Source organism: Terrapene carolina, unplaced genomic scaffold (assembly GCF_002925995.2).
Source record: "Terrapene carolina triunguis isolate 2854851 unplaced genomic scaffold, T_m_triunguis-2.0 Scaffold113, whole genome shotgun sequence".
NCBI classification, from domain to species: Eukaryota; Metazoa; Chordata; order Testudines; family Emydidae; genus Terrapene; species Terrapene triunguis.
In genome coordinates this window covers 13,469,709-13,490,226 of record NW_020664464.1, presented here as the reverse complement: position 1 = coordinate 13,490,226, position 20,518 = coordinate 13,469,709, and the positions used below count along the sequence as shown (strand labels likewise).

General features: G+C 43.9%; 1 protein-coding gene across 2 annotated transcripts in view; it reads left to right on the top strand.

Moving 5' to 3' along the window:
• MAMDC2 (MAM domain containing 2) overlaps nt 1-20,518 on the top strand; it is a 96,862-nt gene that overhangs the window by 46,120 nt on the left and 30,224 nt on the right. For both annotated transcript variants that reach the window (XM_024211022.2, XM_024211023.3), the window contains exons 5-9: nt 1,196-1,333; nt 8,751-9,007; nt 10,906-10,999; nt 16,331-16,477; nt 18,654-18,919. In XM_024211022.2, coding sequence (XP_024066790.2) covers nt 1,196-1,333; nt 8,751-9,007; nt 10,906-10,999; nt 16,331-16,477; nt 18,654-18,919 — 902 coding nt within the window. The remainder of the gene's footprint in view (nt 1-1,195; nt 1,334-8,750; nt 9,008-10,905; nt 11,000-16,330; nt 16,478-18,653; nt 18,920-20,518) is intronic.

Sequence of the window (20,518 nt, the reverse complement as noted above, 5' to 3'; positions counted from 1 at the left end):
TGTGTGTGTGTGTGTGTGTGTGTGTGTGTGTGTGTGTGTGTGTGTGTACATCTATAGGTCTGTATGACAGAGAGAGAGCTTCACTTAAATTTATATATTTCTGAGCTATTTATTGCACATTCAAGATCTACTGTAGGACACACAAAGCTAGAATGCTGCAAGTATTGGACATAACAGCTGCAATCCCATGACTAACTGTCCATTCATGCTTCGTTATGGAGATGTCCGAGCAGTTCCATAGTTACAGTTGTGTTGATTATTGTACTTAAAGTAGGAATTTAAATCCCTTAATTCCCCATGATATTTCCCAGAGATCCCTACCAAAGTAATAAAATTGCAATGAGCAGGAAATATTTAAATGTTTAGGTAAATGTAGTGGTGGATGAATCAGCATTTTTCCATTTGTGTGTGTATAAATAACGCTTACTTTGAAATGTTATCTTTTAGTGTAAGATTTTATTGTGCTCCTAATAACTTACTTATCACAAGCCTCACATGCTTGATAATTCACACATACTTTACTCTTCTTTGGGCAGGCTACTTTTTAAACATGAAGTTTAAAAATAATCATTACATCTGTTTGGCTCTGCAGTGAACATTCAATAGACAGGGGGCCTTTCCGTTTTACAGTGCCAGCCCTGCTCCAGTTATAACAGTCACTGCCATAAATCTCAGCTATCCAGCTGCCCTCCCTAGCCTGTCTACCTGGCTATGTGACTACAGGCCCCAGGCCCCAGTAGCTCCCTGCACATACACCCCATTTCATTGAGCCCCATTCCAGTCTCTCTTGGACCCCTTGTGGTTCACCAGTGGGAGCTCTGGTCTGACAGATCTGATAAGGGTCAGAAAGTAGTACACTGTGTCCCTGTTTTGGCATTTGCAATATTTTAATTGGTGCTAAGTTGCAGCAATTAGTGAGATACCTTAGCAAATGTCAAAAGAACAAGCGGGATTGAACAGGATGTGACACAATAGTTCATAGCACACATCAAGGGTCAGTGGCTATGGTAGTGTGGCAGTTTACATTGCTTCCTTTGATGGCTAGCTAGTAAGCCCTGTAGCTGTTTTTTCTTAGATTGCAGAAGGCTAATACGTGGTCTCTACTAAGACAATAAAGTGGATGCTTAGCAATAGCCTTTCTTGCTGCTTCTGTAATGAACATATGTGATCTTCATGATGTTATCTGCAATTGCAGAATGTGACTTTGAAGAAAATCATCTTTGTGGCTTCATGAACCAATGGAACCCCAATGTAAACTGGTTTGTTGGTGGAGGCAATATTCGAAATTCGCAATCCATCTTTCCCAGAGACCATACACTTAACAGCGAATTGGGTAAGCAACAAGTAGATTATCTAAACTAATAATAATCTGTGCCCACAAAAGCATCTAACTTTTAACTTTTATATTGTGGTAGCAACTAAAGGACACAACCAGGTCACATGATCGAAAGATAAACTAAGTCTTCTTTACTTTTGCTTACCCTGTTGTCAATGAAAAATAAAATAAATGGTTGGCAAATAATATTGTGGTAAATAATATGCTGCAAAGGAAGGGCTGTGCTTTAAGAGAAAGTTAGGAGGCCAAGTCCTTGCTACTCATAATTCCCCTTTTTGCCACTCCTCCTGTGGCTACTTCCTTCAGATCTAGGCTGAGGGGGACAGAAAGTCGGTATAAAGGCCAGCTATTCTCCATTTCTTTCCTAGATTGTGTTTCACTTACTCTCTGAGGTATTTACACTTTCTTTCTCAAACTTTCTCTCTTTCTCAAACTTGCTCTCTTTATATTTCCTCTCATCTACTTCTTAATATTGTATCAGAGGGGTAGCCCTGTTAGTCTGAATCTGTAAAAAGCAACAGAGGGTCCTGTGACACCTTTAAGACTAACAGAAGTATTGGGAGCATAAGCTTTCGTGGGTAAGAACCTCACTTCTTCAGATGCAAGTAATGGAAATCTCCAGAGGCAGGTATAAATCAGTATGGAGATAACGAGGTTAGTTCAATCAGGGAGGGTGAGGTGCTCTGCTAGCAGTTGAGGTGTGAACACCAAGGGAGGAGAAACTGCTTCTGTAGTTGGATAGCCATTCACAGTCTTTATTTAATCCTGATCTGATGGTGTCAAATTTGCAAATGAACTGGAGCTCAGCAGTTTCTCTTTGGAGTCTGGTCCTGAAGTTTTTTTTGCTGTAAGATGGCTACCTTTACATCTGCTATTGTGTGGCCAGGGAGGTTGAAGTGTTCTCCTACAGGGTTTTGTATATTGCTATTCCTAATATCTGACTTGTGTCCATTTATCCTCTTGCGTAGTGACTGTCCAGTTTGGCCAATGTACATAGCAGAGGGGCATTGCTGGCACATGATGGCATATATAACATTGGTGGACGTGCAGGTGAATGAGCCGGTGATGTTGTAGCTGATCTGGTTAGGTCCTGTGATGGTGTTGCTGGTGTAGATATGTGGGCAGAGTTGGCATCGAGGTTTGTTGCATGGGTTGGTTCCTGAGTTAGAGTTGTTATGGTGCGGTGCGTGGTTGCTGGTGAGAATATGCTTACGGTTGGCGGGTTGTCTGTGGGCGAGGACTGGCCTGCCTCCCAAGGTCTGTGAAAGTGAGGGATCATTGTCCCGGATGGGATGTAGATCACTGATGATGCGTTGGAGAGGTTTAAGCTGAGGACTGTAGGTGATGGCCAGTGGAGTTCTGTTGGTTTCTTTTTTGGGCCTGTCTTGTAGCAGGAGGCTTCTGGGTACACGTCTGGCTCTGTTGATTTGTTTCTTTATTTCCTTGTGTGGGTATCGTAGTTTTGAGAATGCTTGGTGAAGATCTTGTAGGTGTTGGTCTCTGTCTGAGGGGTTGGAGCAGATGCGATTGTACCTCAGTGCTTGGCTGTAGACGATGGATCGTGTGGTGTGTCCGGGGTGGAAGCTGGAGGCATGAAGGTAGGCGTAGCGGTCGGTGGGTTTTCGGTATAGGGTGGTGTTAACGTGGCCATCGCTTATTTGTACTGTGGTGTCTAGGACGTGGATCTCCCGTGTAGATTGGTCCAGGCTGAGGTTGATGGTGGGGTGGAAGCTGTTGAAATCATGGTGGAATTCTTCCAGGGTCTCCTTCCCATGGGTCCAGATGATGAAGATGTCATCAATGTAGCGTAGGTAGAGAAGGGGCGTGAGTGGACGAGAGCTGAGGAAGCGTTGTTCCAGGTCAGCCATAAAAATGTTGGCATATTTTGGGGCCATGTGGGTGCCCATAGCGGTGCCACTGGTCTGGAGGTATATATTGTCACCAAATTTGAAATAATTGTGCGTGAGGATAAAGTCACAGAGCTCAGTAATAAGTTGTGCTGTGTCATCATCAGGGATACTGTTCCTGACAGCTTGTATTCCATCTGTGTGTGGGATGTTTGTGTAGAGAGCCTCTACATCCATGGTGGCTAGGATGGTGTTTTCTGGGAGGTCACCAATGCATTGTAGTTTTCTCAGGAAATCTGTGGTGTCACGGAGATAGCTGGGAGTGCTGGTGGCATAGGGTCTGAGTAGGGAGTCCAAATATCCAGACGGTCCTTCAGTGAGAGTGCCAATGCCCGAGATGATGGGGCGTCCAGGATATACCAGCAATGCCCCTCTGCTATGTACATTGGCCAAACTGGACAGTCACTACGCAAGAGGATAAATGGACACAAGTCAGATATCAGGAATGGCAATATACAAAAACCTGTAGGAGAACACTTCAACCTCCCTGGCCACACAATAGCAGATGTAAAGGTAGCCATCTTACAGCAAAAAAACGTCAGGACCAGACTCCAAAGAGACCCTGCTGAGCTCCAGTTCATTTGCAAATTTGACACCATCAGATCAGGATTAAACAAAGACTGTGAATGGCTATCCAACTACAGAAGCAGTTTCTCCTCCCTTGGTGTTCACACCTCAACTGCTAGCAGAGCACCCCACCCTCCCTGACTGAACTAACCTCGTTATCTCCATACTGATTTATACCTGCCTCTGGAGATTTCCATTACTTGCATCTGAAGAAGTGAGGTTCTTACCCACGAAAGCTTATGCTCCCAATACTTCTGTTAGTCTTAAAGGTGCCACAGGACCCTCTGTTGCTTTTAATATTGTATGTGACTGGAAAAAAAAATCCATTTATTTTTCATTCCAACACTTTCCTGTTCTAAGTTTCTCACATTGGAATGTGGGAGTCACATGGCTTGAGATATTTAAAACAAGAATGGACAAAAGTATTGGAGAAATACTGTAAGGAACAATCCTGCATTGGCAGATGGAGAATGGGCTAGATGACTTAATAGGTATTTCCCATCACTAACATCTATGATTCTAAAAGCTTTAATCCTGTTTCTTCTTTCTCATTAAGTTCTTGTCTTCTTCATCATTTTCTCTCATTCCCATCATTCTTTTGGGTCTGTTTTACTTTCAGTGGTCAGGTAACTTTCATATGTAAGTCCTATTGTCACTGATGTGTTACTGTAATCAATTGTATCTCCAGCGTTAATAGGAGACTAAAACCCTTTTGTTTGTTCAATGATTTAGGCCCTGATCCTACAAAGATTTTATGCACATACTTAACTTTGTGCACTGTGAGCAGTCTGCTTTAAGAGCAGGAACGGATTTACCATGACACAAACCGTGCGGTGGCACGGGGCCCCCAAAGACAGGGCCCCCCAAAATGCAGGAGAAATATCTGACAACCTGTCCCCGAGTCCTGGCTGCCTGCATGCCGTGGCCGATGGCCCCACGCCGCTCCCGGAAGTGGAGGACTGTTGGCACGTCTCTGCGCGCCCCTGGCTGGGGCTGGGGAGGTGGCTCCGCAGCAGTGGAGCAGGGCTAAGGCGGCTCCCTGCCCGCTCTGCCTCCCTTCCTCCACGCCGCTTTGCTCCCAGAAGTGGCCGGCATGTCCCTGCAGCCCCCGGTTGTGTGTGTGTGTGTGTGTGTGTGTCTCATCGCACTGCCCCCGCCCTGAGCACCGACTCCACAGCTCCCATTGGCCGGGAACTGTGGCCAATGGGAGCTGCAGGGGCGGTGCCTGCAGGTAGTGGTGCGTGGAGACCCCCCTCCCCCCCCCACCTAGGAGCCACTGCTGGAGGGGTGTGTGTCCCGGTCGCTTTGAGAGCTGTGCTGCCCGAGGTAAGCGCTGCCCCCCTGCCCCCCTCCCACACCCCAACCCCCTGACCCAGCCCAGAGCCTGTACCCCTCACCCAAACTTCCTCCCAGAGCCCACACCACTCACCCCCTCCCACACCCTAACCCCCTGCCTCAGCCCAGAGCCTGCACCCCGCACCCAAACTTCCTCCAAGAGCCCACCCACAGCACCCCCCCTGAACCGCAACCCCCTGCCCCAATCAAGGTACCTCACTTTATTTTCATTTATTTCCCATTACTTATAATCTAGGAGGAGGATGAAGAAAAATGGGGGGGATAAGAGAGAATGTTCTTTTTCATGGCTGGGTCCTGAGGGGGGGACCCCAAAAATGAAGCTGCGCACAGGGCCCCACTAACTCTAAATCCGCCACTGTTTAAGAGCAGTCTGCTCACAGTGTGTAGAACTAAGCATGTGTATAGGTCTTTGAAATATCAGGCCTTAAGTATCACTCTCATGGCAACTTTTCCTCATTTTGTATTGTGCTCCTTTACTCTAGTCTCATGTTCCGTTCATATTTTACATTCCACTCTTCACCCAGTCCGGACTTGAGCAGATGTAAGGGCCTTATAGCTTACTGAAAGAACAGCAAATTGCTACAAAATTTTTTTTTAATGAAAAGTTAGAAGTCTGAGTTGCTTTTGATATGAAAAAAAACTTCTACTTGGACACTGCTTTGTAAATATTAGACATATAGTTTGTGAAGCAGTTGCCTCAGACATATAAAAGATGTGTTTTCCTTTTTAAACATACAAGGAACTTGGCATGGGGAAAAAAGTTCACTTTCCTCCCTCAATGGTAAGAAAGACTCTAAGATCTAATTCTCCTTAAAGCTGTATGTATTACCAAAAGTTCTGTTCAGCAGGTATTAGGAATTATACCAGGCTGAGTGGCCATTTCTAAGTGGGCTGTGCTGAACATATGAATATGTATTTTCCATATGGATTTGGCCCAAAATTCAGAAAGCAAGTGAATGTCTTATACATAGCTCCAAGAACTAGTATCCTGGTAAATGGTTCCTGCTCTAAATAAATGCCCCTTACAAGGGGAACAAGACCAAGCTATCTGTTGTCACCACTTTTATCGGTTGTAACATTAGACTAGAGGAGACTGCTGCATTTTGCAACAGCTTTAGTCTCTGGATGAATTTAAGATGTAACTCCAATGAGATTTGCAGGTCTTCAGCACTTCTGAAAATCAGGCACAAGGTATCTTGAGTTGAGCATTGAAAAACTGAGGCACACAAAATTAGCAAACTCTTCTACAAATTTTGGCTGTAGATTCTGAAAATTAAAAAGTACCTGTGTAACTTGAATGAAGGAACATGAATGCAAAAGCTAGTTAAACCCTAACTTGTGCTCTAAAAATAGAGCAGGTGTCATATTCAAATCATAGTGTAGTCTGTTACTTTTGCCCTTTTAACAGACTTTATTGATTTTCATGTAATCTACTGATTTTGATAGTACAACAAAAGAAAGTAATGCTGTTATATTTAGAGCAGTGACTATGACTCAGGTATACAATCTATGTAAAACTCACACATTAAAAATCTTATATTGGGACCCTGTTCTGACTGTTGTCATTTATAGGGAAAAAAGACATGAAAGAAGAGATTAAAACTCATCAGTGATCCAGTTAACTTGAAAAAGTTAACAAAAATTTTCTGAAATCTTTATAACATGATTGTTGTGCTCTGTAGTCAGTTTAAGAAAAAAGAAACCACCCACAATTATATCTAGGACAAAACTGTTATACATTTACAAATACTAAAAGAACTCATTGTCTGGATTTTAAAATTATGGTACATGACAACGTGCTGCCAATTTATAGAAACCTTTTCGTCCTTGTAATGCTGACCTATACATATTCCAAGCATTTGCTTATCATTGATACTGAATGGAAGAATTCAGTGAGCAGAAAGCATAGGGAATGAAATACAACTCATTTATATGACATTGACTTAGATGGGGTTAGAAGGCTTTTATTTCTTTAACTTAACTAGGGTTCTGTTCTTGTAGGTCATAGAACACAAAGCACTTTAAAGGCTTAGAGAATCCTTCAGATCTCTCCCCGTACATAAAACTTATGCAGTAGATGCCTTTTCTTCACCACTTTGCTCGAAGTGTCTCTTTTACACTATAATAGCAAAGACAGGGCAGACTTTTTAGTTCCTTGTTGATATTACAGGAAAGAAGTTGAGGGCATTCTAAGGGAAGCAATAGGCAAGACTTATAATTCAGATCTTAAACAATGTGAAGTGTATGACAAAACAAGAAACCAGGAAATTAAAAGTGATGGATGAGACCTCCTTAACTCATGCCACTGTGCCTTTCACCCCCACTCCCACAATTGTATGAGTTGAGTACAGAGTATCAGTCTAACACTGCTTGGCCCCCAGACCGCTAAACAATTGGTAACCAATTTAACTTGAGTTTAATATGTTACACTTTCACTAGCCTACACTTGGTGGCTCATTGTTGAGAATCTTTCACCATTTGTGAATGAGCTTGCCACAAACAGTGAAATTAAGCTGTGACAACTGGTAACACTGCCTGGAAACAATGAAGCACCAAAAATGCCCTCAGCCAACTGCAGTCGAAATGAAACCTAGGTTGGGAGGGTGGTGGTGAGGCAGGAACTTGCCAGACTAGTAAAAGAGGCAGTGACGGCCAAGTTAGCCCTTCTCATAGTCCAAGATGAAGTGGTCAACAGCTAAAGCTTCCAAGTTCATAAAATATCAGCTAATTATTTAGGCTATAGAGATGAGGAACCTCCCCAGCAACAAGTTTATGCAAACCAACACACAAAGCTTAAAATTTTAACTCTGAAATAGCCTGTGGCTGTGGCATTTCACTCCACTGTTGTATATATTTTCAACTTGAGCAAAATGTTTCCATTATAAACCTCATCTTTAATCAGTATATATTATTTTATGTCCTATAACTGTGCCAGCTCTGGGTGTACATCAGAGAAAGAGAGAATGTAAATATACACGTAGGCATACGCACACGCAGTTCAGATAAACAGAAATACATATAAAGGGTCAAATTCTCAGCTGGTGTAAATCAGCATAAATCCACTGAAGTCAATATACTATGTCAATTTACACCAACTGAGAATCTATCTCATCATGTGTGTGCAGGAAGTAACCTACTTATTCAATTCTAATCTGACTGGGAGATGGTAAGTGTCTGTCCTATGAATCTTTTCATTTCTGAGTTTGGAGAGCAGATTTTTTTCAATCTAAGGTAAAATTGAAGACTTAAATGACTCGAGACGGCAACAGGTAAAGGTTGCGATTGGCTTATTTACCTCTGGAATCCCAGTCTCACAAAATCACAACCCACCGATATGCTATTCATAGGACTGTGCAGAAGAAGAGGAGGGGAGAAGAGAAAGGGAGGCAACATTTGTAATTTGTCAAGTGAAGAGAGTATTACTACTATTAGCGTTTCTAAGGGGGCCCTCACAGTAGTTATCCAATGTGTATGATGTAGATGAGCAGCATATCAAATTTCTGCACATCTATTGATACATCTATTTAATTGTCATTTTCACCATTATATATATTCAAGGGTTTTTATATATATATATATTTTAGGTCACTACATGTATGTGGACTCTATTTATGTAAAGCATTTCCAAGAAGTGGCCCAGCTGGTCTCACCTAAGACAACAACCCCCATGTCCGGCTGCTTATCCTTTTATTACCAACTTCAGCAGGAGAGCGGCATTGTTTTTACTCTCTATATGAGAGATATAAATGGCTTTTATGAAGAGATCTGGAAAATAGACAGTACCATGAATACAGACTGGAGTTTAGCAGAGGTTGATTTTGATGCACCATACCCAATGGAGGTAAGACAATCAAATACCTGGGCAGTATAGTTATATCTTCCACAGTTTGCATTTCAGTTCCATATGTCAGTGCTGCTCACGTACCGCTTCTTCTCTACTATGTCATAAAATCAAATAGAACTGGGGTTCTCAAACTGGGGGTCGGGATCCCTCAGGGGGTCACGAGGTTATTATATGGGGAGTCGTGAGCTGTCAACCTCCACCCCAAACCCCGCTTTGCCTCCAGCATTTATAATGGTGTTAAATATATTTAAAAGTGTTTTTAATTTATAAGGGGGGTCGCACTCAGAGGCTTGCTTTGTGAAAGGGGTCACCAGTAAAAAAGTTTGAGAGCCACTGAAATAGAACATGTGTATCCCTGTCATCATGTCTCTTACCTCCAGAGGGCCTCCTAGTGTCCAGGTGTGGCATTGCAGGGATTGTCTCAGTCTAGCACCCCCTTTTGTTCGTTTGTTATGTATGGCCTAGTCCTCCTACCAGGTCTCTGTTCAGTTCATTCCCCTTCCGGGGTTAATAGAACAGTCCCCAAAATAGGAAACTCAAAGTCCATCTCCTGGCCTCTATCTGGTGCTTGATATTCTTGGCTTCTTTTATCTTTGTTGCCTAAGTTTCCCCTCTTGGTCTAGAGAAGAGATAGGGGAACCCTGTCTGCCCTCTCCTCTGGATTCCAGCCTGGGGACCTTATTTAGGCAGTTAAGGACTGTTCCTTCAATCCCACCACCATTTTCCCTTTACTTCACACATCAGCGTCCTCATAAGATCAGCAGGCTCTGTTGTACCTGCATTGACTCTGTGATTCCTCACAGCTTCTCCTGGGACTAGCTTGGGAGGCATCTCCTACAAGCCAGTCTCAGTTCCTCTCTGCAGCAGACAGACTGTACTGCTAGCAATTCTTTGCCCCTTTCTTCAAGGCAGTCAGTAGCTCTCTCCTATGAACAGGAGTTCCCCTCAGCCCTCTCCATGGAGCTGGGGGTGTGCCTCACGCCTCTTGCCATAGATTAGTAAGTACAAGGCCTTGTGCCAGCTCCTCTCAGCTGAACACTGAACACCTTTCCTAGTAAGCCTTCCAGTCTGGAGGGTTCGTCAGGCTAGACTTCTGCTGTCAGCATCTCCCTGCTCTGATGGAGGAGGAAGCCTTTATACTGCTCCCCTTCTCCTAACCCCTTCCTTGCCCTGCCCTCTCTGCAGATTTGGGCCTTTAAAGGTACAGTCTTCTGATTCCTTCCCTAAGCACCATTTATTCCCAGGACTTTTAGGTCTCTACATGTATCTTTTGAATTCTTCTGAACATTTAAAGGGCCAAGATAAGTGGTAGGGCTGACCAATAGGCACTGTTGCCCTCTATTGTGGCCTACCCCATTGCAATCTCATTTGAAAATAAATGCACTTTTAAAAGTTGTGGTAGCTAATGCACCTGAGTGTACTCTCTGGGCTGTATTATTCCTTTCCCCTGTTCAGATAGGATGCCTCCAGCATCCACAGCTTAGATCTTACTCCTCCACAACCCCCCTTAACAGAACTCTGTCTCTCAAAGCTAAAATTGAGCTCTATATTATTATTATTATTTTATTATAAATCTCAAGGATATCCAAAAGAAATATCAAGTAGAAGGTGTTGTTTATTCTTTGCTGACTCTTGATGCTTCACAGAATGGGAAGAAGATTCCATTCCTGACCCCCCCTCCCCCCCCGGCCTTGGAATGTTCATGTGCATGGACCAGGATTTGACTCGCAGTGTTCAGTGATATAACTGCGTTAATCCCAATACCTGCATCCTCTCAAAGAGGTTTTGTAGTTTTTCTAGGTAATCTGATCAGAATTCCAGACGGTGAAGCTGTGTTAACACATTGTAATGACATACACAATAGATAAGTAATAAATTGCCATTTATTTTTTCAGGTTATTTTTGAAGTTGCTTTCAATAGTGCCAAGGGAGGCTACATTGCTCTTGATGACATTTCTTTCTCTCCAGATTATTGCAGCAATCAGACAGGTATGAATTCTTTTGGGTATTTACTTTCCATAGTTTTTCTCCCTTCCTCTGCCTCCTTTTATCAGTCTGTAGATTTCAGTGCTTGGAATATATTATAGTGACATTCAAATACTAGCCTATTCAATTTAGCAATGCCACTGGGTTCCTCCTCCTTTTAAGAAATAAAATGGGATTGTAGAATAAATGATACATGCAGATCAGAAGTGTAGGTAATTTACCCTTTGTAGAGCGCTTTGAGATCTGATGATGAAAAGCACTATATATGAACTAAGTATTATTATTATTATTATTATTATTAGCCATTGAAACAACGTACTTAGGGATATGGTGGATTGTCCATCATACGAAGTCTTGAATTCAGGACTGGATATTGTTCTAAAAGGTGTGTTATAACGCAAACAGAAGTGATGGGCTTGATGAAGAAATTACTAGGTTGGGTTTTATGACCTGAGTTATGCAGGAAGTCAGACTAGATTATCATAATAGTCCCTTCTGACTTTAAAATCTGTGAATCTGTAGATCACCAGAGCTTCAAAACTAAAGCACAACATTTTAAATTTTGAGTAGGAATAAAGATTTTTATTTTACCTGATGTTGATAAATCTGGAGAGGATTCAGGGAAGAGCCACAAGAATGATTAAAGGATTGGAAAACATGCTTCTAGTGATAGACTGAGCTCATTGAGTCGATTTAGCTTAAAAAAGAGGTTAACAGGTAACTTGACCACAGTCTGTAAGTGCCTTCATGGGGAGCAAATATTTGATAATGGGCTCTTCTGTCTAGCAGACAAAAATATAACAAGATAAGGACTGAAAGTTGAAGCTAGACAAATTCACACCGGAAATAATTTTTTATCAGTTAGGGTAATTAACCATTGGAACCATTTACTAAGGGTTGTGGTGGATTCTCCATCACTGACTATTTTAAAATCAAGATTGGATGTTTTTCTAAAAGATATGATCTAGTTCAGACAGGAATTATTTAGAGGAATTTCTATGGCCTGTGTTAGACAGAAGGTCAGACTTCTGGCCTTGGAATCTATGCAAGTTTTTACAACGTATTTACAGAATGTCATTCATTTGGGCAATTGATCCAAAATAGAATGGTCTACCCTTCCTCCCAAACAAGTTGCATGCTCCATGCTGCAACTGGAATGCTAGTTGGAATGCTGCGATTCTATCTCCCTCAGGTTAAACAAATTACCACAAAGGCTGAAGCTGGTACAGCATGCCTCTGAGGGAGCGTGGGACTGGGACAGATGCCCAAAATTAAATAAACAAGTTGCCATGGTGGGAGGAGGCCACAGGTGACTGGCAAGAGCTGTATCTTTCCCACAATGATTAACACTGGGACATGTCCTATCCTTCCACGTGCCTGGTACGCCATTTCAGAGCTGTAAATCGGAAGATACCTTTTGGGGTCATGTGGCCTACTCACTTCCCTCAGTTGATGGAGTGACTAGCTGCCTCTGAGAGGGGAGTTCTGTCAGGATTTTATTAGGTTTCCACAACAACAGAACTAAGCTGGATCCACATGATTGTTGTTGCGGGGCAGTTAGGGCCAGGATTCAGCCCTTGGCAGTTACAGTGTCTGTCCCTGGACTAGCCAAATACTGTTTAGTTTGAATGTTGCTTTTCATTGCTAAGTAACATTCTAACAAAATGATTAATGATTTCCTATCAAACCTTTGGTCACAATTTTGAAATCTTATGAAATGGGAAGAAATACGTTTTGTACTGATCTAGTGGAAAACAGTTTCTTCCTTTTTTTACCTCTGTACATGGTCTCTGCAGACTTTATCTGCACAGCTTAAAGATGCATTCTGTGGAGGGCATGAGACTGAGATCCCAGATGTGTTGCTAATCTACCAGTCTTGGTTTATTGAATGTAGTTTTTGTATCACTATTTTCTCTCCTCCTGTTCTGGTTTTACTCATTTTTGTAACAGTCTATGCTTGGGATTTATGTATTTTGATTTCTTGATTATGTTTGCAATAATGTTGCGCTTTGATCCATTTATTACTTATGCTGTAACGTATTGTCCTTTTCTATTTTAACTTTCAGATGTTGTTTATTTGATGGGCTAAATACAGTCTGTTACCTCTTTAGAACACAACAAACAGTTTATTCTAAATATCCTGACGCAAATCCTTATCCACTGTAAGTGCGTGGAACTCTAGGTTGTCAGTGGTGCTACATCCACTTACACCAGGTCTGATTTTGGCCTATTAAGTTTTTCTGTGTGAGAAATTCATGCCAGTAATTTCCTTGGTGTTTTGTTGAAATATGTTCAGTTACGTTTTAACACTTCAGTCTTGTCAACAATTCCCATATTTCCATCTTTAGTTGCTTTGAGTACTTCTGAAATTGCATTCTCTTTCTGCTTGGCTTTAGTGGTTCTCTGCCTCCAGCTGTCCAGGAGACTGTATGTGTCAGCTCCATCTGAAATCCTTTGTTGTACAATAATGACATTAAGTTTGATGATTTTTTTTCTAGGAGTCCTGATTCAAAAGTGCACAAATATTAGCTCAGGTCTTCAAAAATCTACCAGCTACCCACTAGTCAGAGGACTAAACTTACTAGCCACTGGCTGATTCAAAAGATGGGGCCTTGCTCTTCAAGCCAATGCCCTAATGAAAAGCTGAGTTCAATCAGCACCCAGAGTCAAGGTGCAGTTTCTTTCAAAGTGCTGTTCTTGTACCTTGTTTGACACCTCCATCTTTCACAGCTGGCTCGTAGGTGTCTGTTAAATTTAAAGCCATCACAGTCCTATTTGTCTGCTGGAAAGGAGGAGGAGCACTTACTTTCTGTTTTTCCTTTCTACTCAGGGTCTTCCAGCTGTTGTAAGGAGTAGCATCTCCAAAACATTAACCCTCCCTTGCCCTCCTAGCTGCTGCAATAGGGTTGGTTGCTGATGGGGCTGGTCTGTTTTCAGTCTTCTGTAGCTTGGGAAAACCATGAGCAGTAGTAGAAGCATGGAAGATATATGTCTGAAGACTCAGGAAGATAGGACTGCATTGATTTACATGTGGTTCACATCCAGAAGGTTATCTTTACAACTACAAGGGCTAGAACCTTTGTGTGTGTGTGTGTGTGTGTGTGTGTGCGCGCGCGCTAAACTAAAGCTTAGATTCTGCAGAAATTGATAGCATGGATCCCCACACTTACTATGGGAAAGCTCCTACTTGGCAGTAGCAAGCAGACTTTTCAATCCCTGTATTAGCTACTGTACTGTAATGCTAGGGAGGACTGAGCCAGGCCACCACAGAGCTCACATAGACATGACCTACCACCTATAGGAACATCACCTGATTGCCATATGTTAGGGTTACCATCCGTCCGTATTTCCCCGGACATGTCCGGCTTTTGTGTTTCTAAATAGCCGTCCGGGAGGAATTGGTAACAAGGTTAAAATGTCCGGGGTTTTTTTCTCCCTCGCCTCCCTCCCTCCCTTCCATGCAGAGTGCGGCTGCTGATTGGGCGGCTGGGCCAACTGACCCACTCCCATTGGCCTCCAGCGGCCAGAGCCCTCCCCTGCTCCCCCCTCCCTCTGTCTGCAGCCCTGTGTAACACACAAACCGACCCACCGGGCAGCATGTTTTGCAAACACATGGAGCCAGAATGGTAATCCGGGGCAGAGGGCAGTCAGGGAGTGGGGGAGTGTTGGATGGGTCCCTGGCCTCCACCTGCCAGCCCCCCTCCTTGCGTCCCGTCCCCCGTGGACCCCCCCCCCCGCTTGCCTCTCCCTTGTCTGCTGCCCCCAGGTCCTAGTGTCCCCCATCTACTAATGGGAAGACAGGCTGCCCTTACCCTGCCCTTCCACCCTAGCCCTGAGCCTCTCCAACGCCCCAAACCCCTCAGCCCCAGCCCTCATCCCCCACACCCTAATCCTCTGCTGCATCCCTGAGCCCCCTCCTGCATCATGAACCCCTCATCCTCAGACCCACAGCCCTCACCCCTGCATCCCCTCCTATCCCCAAACCCCCTCCCCACACCCCCCTCCTGCCCTCAAACTCCCTCCCAAAGCCTGCACCCCCTCCCTTTGCACCGCCTCCCACCCCCAAACTCCATCCCAGAGCCTGCACCCCTCACCCCCTCCTGCACACCCACCCCCTGCCCCAGCCCGGAGCCTGCACCCAGCACCCAAACTCTATCCCAGAACCTGCACCCTGCACCCCTCCTGCACCCTAATCCCCAGCCCAGGACCTGCACCCCAGACCTCCTCCCCCCACCCAGCCCCCCTCCCAGAGCCTTAGGCAGGTGTGTGTGGGGGGGTGGGTTCTGGGCAACACCAAAATTTCTACAACCCTGCCACCCATGCGAGTGGATAAGGGTCGGGGCAGTCAGGGGACAAGAAGCAGGGGAGGTTAGGGTTCTGAGGGGGGCAGTCAGGGGGTGGGAAGTGGGAGGGAGTGGATGGGGGCGGGGTGGGGGCGGGGCTAGGGCGGGGCTCCCCCCGTGTCCTCTTTTTTGATTGTGGAAATATGGTAACCCTACCATATGTTGATTTTTCCCAATAACTTGTAAAAATGATCTGTGAATATCTTTGAGAGAGAAACATTTTTCTTAGAAGCAGCCTGCCGGGTGGGGATATTTTTAGATTAAAACTCTCTGGCCTTTGAATTTCACACAGCAGAAAAACTAAAAAGCCTTCAGCATGGATGAAGAGATTAGCTCAACTCTTTAATAAATTACACCATTTATAGTGATGTTTTCCTTTGTGCAGTGAAACATGCAATACTAATGTGAATTGAGCAAAGCTCCAGATGTCAGTAGCCATAAATAAAAAATACTACACACACACACACACACACACACACACACACACCTTTCAGGAAAGGAGGGTTTGTTAAAATAAATAAATAAATCTTAAATATTTGTCTTAGAAGGTTATCACACTGGAAATCTAAATATTATTATACACACACTTTTTGTCTGGATATCTTTTGAATGGAGTAGGACAGAAAAAAATGTCTGGATGTCTTTATGCATTACATCCTGAAGGAGAAATTTTCTTTTCTTTTGACGTCTGTTGCCTATTTATTTTTATGGGGACTGTGAAAGAGATATTTTTCCCCCTTGGCACAATATAAGAAAAGAGCATCCATTTGTCATACAAAAATGATAGTTTATCAGCCTGACTATGTGCCATATGTATAAAATATCTGTGTGTGTGTGTGTGTGTGTGTTTGCTTGTCTTCTGCAATACACCCAATTACTAGTCATGAACAAACAGAGATAAAACAGAATACATTTTGGCATTCTTGTTCTTCAAATACGTATGCATATTACGGTGTACTCCTCCTAGCAGAGCATGTTTATCTTTTTGCAGGATTTTCTTTCAATCCTGCTGAGGCAAGCTGCAATTTTGAGGAAGATCTGTGTAATTTTTATCAGGATCACAAGGATGGCCCTGGCTGGAGCAGAGTGAAAGTAAAGCCTAATGCGTATAGGACAGGAGATCACACTACTGGACTAGGTAAATCAAAAGTTCTTTTAACTGGAAAAGTCCAACTGGATATGAAGGTTAAATTACTCTTTATTCCAGAACAGACTCTGCAATTGACATACTGCTCTGCATTGCAGGTAGGGCAGAGAGATGCTGCCCCAGAGGGAACTCTGTAACCCAAGAACCTGTTAGTGCCAGCTGGCAAAGGGGCACAGAGGGGGTACATAGAGAGTACAGGTGTCTCCTGAGTCTGTCGTGTACATTCTGTTTCACCAGAGAGTGTCATGTGCATCCTTTAATAAACGGTTATGTCATACTGATCCTCAGAATTGTTGCAAGATGTCTGTACAGATGATAGTTAAAGAGTTGTGTATATGTACTGAAAATATATTTTAACATCTGTCACAACCAAAGAGAAAAACAGGTTTTCTTCCAGAGTGGAGGTAAGATGCATATCTGTCGAAATGTAAATTAAGCATTGTAAGCCAACACAATAGAAGCCCCATTTACATAGAGAGTCAACAGAAAAGGAGCAACAGTGGAACAAAAACAAGCTATGGGGGTTAGCCTAGCTGTGTGCAAAGAAAATGGACGTGGGGTGGGGGTATATGCAGGAGGCAAGGAAGACACCCTTTTATCCTGCATCTAGGAAGTAATCAGGCAATGTGATTACATTCATAAAAATGGGATCTCAACCAGACTTGGTGGAAAATGCTGCAAAGGACATTTGGGGTGACATAAATTTATTTAGACAGAAGGTAGTCTCTTAAAGTAAGCTTAGTCTATAGGGATCGTGTTATGATTTGTTTTATATGTAACCCTTCTGTTTCCATTATCCTCACTCACTGTCTCTTAAACCTTGATTGTTGATAATAAACTGATGATTGTTTTCACTATAAATATATCTCAGTGCTGTGGTATTATACAAGAACTGATCCTGAGTTGACTCAAACAAGCTGGTATGTACCCTGTCCTCTTGGGGAGAGCAAATCTGATGTTTCTTGGAGTGTGCTGACCCCTACAGGGGAACACTTTGAAGGGGCTTGGGGACTGGGGTACACCTATAGTTAACCTGCAAGGCAAAGTAGGAGTTGCCATAACCTAGAAGATAGCTAACAGACTGAGGTATCAGGGAGTTGGCACCTAGTTAAGCACAAACAAGTGTCTCTCTTGCTGGAGGCAGGGTGGTTGTATAGTGACTCTCAGTTGTGGGCACCCTGAGAACCGTCCCAAGCTCCCAGTCATATAGAAGGAGCATGCATACTGCACCGTCCTTATGAAGGTCCTAAAAGGGACTATGATTGTGCCTGGCCTTTGCATTTCAGGAGGGGAGGATCCTTGTGCACTCCCATCACTATACCCTCACAAGTGCCAGGAAAAACCTTGCCCTTTCTCTATGGAAATATAGGGCCAGATCCTCAGATGATATAAATCAATGCAGCTACATTCAAGTCAATAGGTCAACACCAATTTATGCCCAATGAGGATCTGTCCCATACTGTTTTTCAAAGCATGCAATGAACTACTTGTAGGAATTTATAATAGTCAGGAGTTTTGCATAACTTTTTTAATAAGGAGAGGTGTTAGGCACATGAATATAAACTCTATTCAAGCATCCTGCTGATTAAAAAAGCAAGAATTGCATGCCAGTAGTGCTCTTACCTCTCCAAGGCAGGGGCTCAGGATATCTGGTTGTTTTGGGAATATCCTTTACATTGTGGTTTCTGACACTGCTCATATGGAACCTTTTGTGTAGCATTCACCACCATTCAACCATAGCTACCAGAGAGGCTTGCATCTTCTGTATGAACTATGCAGTGAGGACCTGGCAGTGAATAAAGTGCCAAGTGCCCTAGCATTACCTCTTCCGATAAGGGAGTGGTAGCCCTGAAATTGAGTCAGGCTGCCAATGGAGCCAGCAGGATGCTATAAAATTGAGGGTTTTTTTAAGGTAATTCTACAAAGTGTTGATCTCTAGTGAAGACTGGAATCTGGCCATGTGCAGTCTTAAATTTGTAACGGCAGGGAGTTTATTTAGGATTTTGATTTGAGCACTACAAACAGGGGCTTTATATAATTCATTAACCTGCTAGTGGAAACTCTCATTAGCACCAAAATCTGCTGAAATGACTAAAGCTTCTTTTACCTGTGAATAGGCTTTGTGAATTGTTTATTAGAAAGACTCAATAATTGCACTGTTTCACAGGTTATTACTTGCTGGCGAACACAAAGTTTACCTCACAGCCTGGGTATATTGGACGTCTGTATGGCCCCTCGCTGCCAGGAAACTTGCAGTATTGTCTGCGGTTTTATTATGCCGTATATGGATTTTTCAAAATGAGCGACACCCTGGCTGTTTATATCTTTGAGGAGAATCATGTGGTTCAAGAGAAAATCTGGTCTGTCTTGGAATCCCCAAAGGGAGTCTGGACTCAAGCTGAAATCACCTTCAAAAAGCCTATGCCTTGCAAGGTAACAACCAGCATTTCTTCTGTGTTTGTTTTTCTCAAAGGTGTAGATGGAGATTTTTCATTCACTTCCCTTCTAGAGGGAATGTTAATCATCTTTGGCCCAGCACTGCAAGGTGCTGAGAGTCTTCAGCTTCCAGTGAAGTCAATGATGGAGTGGAGGGCAATCAGCTTGCAGCAGATGGTCAGAATCTTAGGGCACTTGTTAGCAGGTTTATCCTACCATTATTATTTGTTTGTAGTGAGGTTGTGCCTCCAGGCCATCAATCAAGGATCAGTGCCCCATTATGTTAGGCACGTTACATACGGATAATGAAGAGATAATCCCTGCCCCAAGAAGTTTGCCATCTGAGTAATCCCGGTGTTCACTTTATTCCAGAGGATATTAGTCTGTGAGTTACAGCTATAGCTGCGTGCAACTCGGTGGATTTGATTCTCATGGGCTCCATGTACATATACTTTTAGTTTTGCTTCATGGGGTGTGGCGGGGCGACGCCTCACCAGCACGGTGCCTCCTGCTGGTCGTCCTGGGAATTAGCTCTTCCAGCCCGGAGCGCCCTCTGCAGGTGTCTCACCTGCTGCTGGCCCCCGTGTCCCTCCCAGACCCCGGTGCCCCTTTATCTTGGGGTGCTGCCCCCTGGCAGTGCCCCACATTCTGGGTCTCCCCTCCCAGGGGAACCCCCACCCTCTATCCCCACCTACTGCCAGTCTCCATCTAACCCCTGCTCCCTGGGGCAGACTGCAGTCTGTAAACCACTCATCACTGGCAAGGGGGGTTGGACCAGCTGCCTCCGCCTATTCCCAGATTACACTTTTGTAGCCCCAGTACCTTTCATAGGCCCTTTTTAGCAAGGCCTACAGCCTGGGGTTTTACCAGGTTGGAGCTCCCCAGCTCCCTCTGCACTTCCCTTCCCCAGCACTGCTCCACCTCAGGTACCCTTCTCAGTTTCCCGGCAGCCAGGTCCTTCTCTCTCAGAAGCTAGAGAGAGATTCTCTTCTGAGCTCCTAGCCCACAGCCCTTTTATAGGGCCAGTTATGGCCTGATTGGGGCATGGCCCCCAACTGTGGCTGCTTTTTCCAGCCACAGCCCTCTCCAGGGCTGCTTTAACCCCTTCAGGGCCGGAGCGGGGTAACTACCCCGCTAGAAGGGGGTTTGCAGCTGCCATTCTCATTTTCAAGATTTAACAAGCCCAAAACCTCAAAAGCAAAAATTTCTGCTCAAACTGCTGAATTTGTCTTAGTTTCTTAGTCAAAACTACCAAGTTTCAACCTGAACCCAGAAATCAGTCCAAGTTCACAGACATCGGTGAAGGTTTTGTGGAATCTGGTTGGAGTTTGTACCAAAAATAGGTGAATTAAAGTTTTTTACTCAGAACCATCCACACCAACCCTCAAGCAGGTCATCACGCTCCTTCTACTACTTTTCTCTTTTCCCCCAACGTTAATTTGACTTAGATAATCCTCAGATATCAAAATCAGCCTCGAAGTCATTGCATCAGTTATCACGGTTCCTCTCTTGGGGTTTGTCTACACAACAGCAGGGAGGTGTGATTTCCAGCACTGGGAGGCATACGCACACTAGCTCTGCTCAAGCTAGCATGTT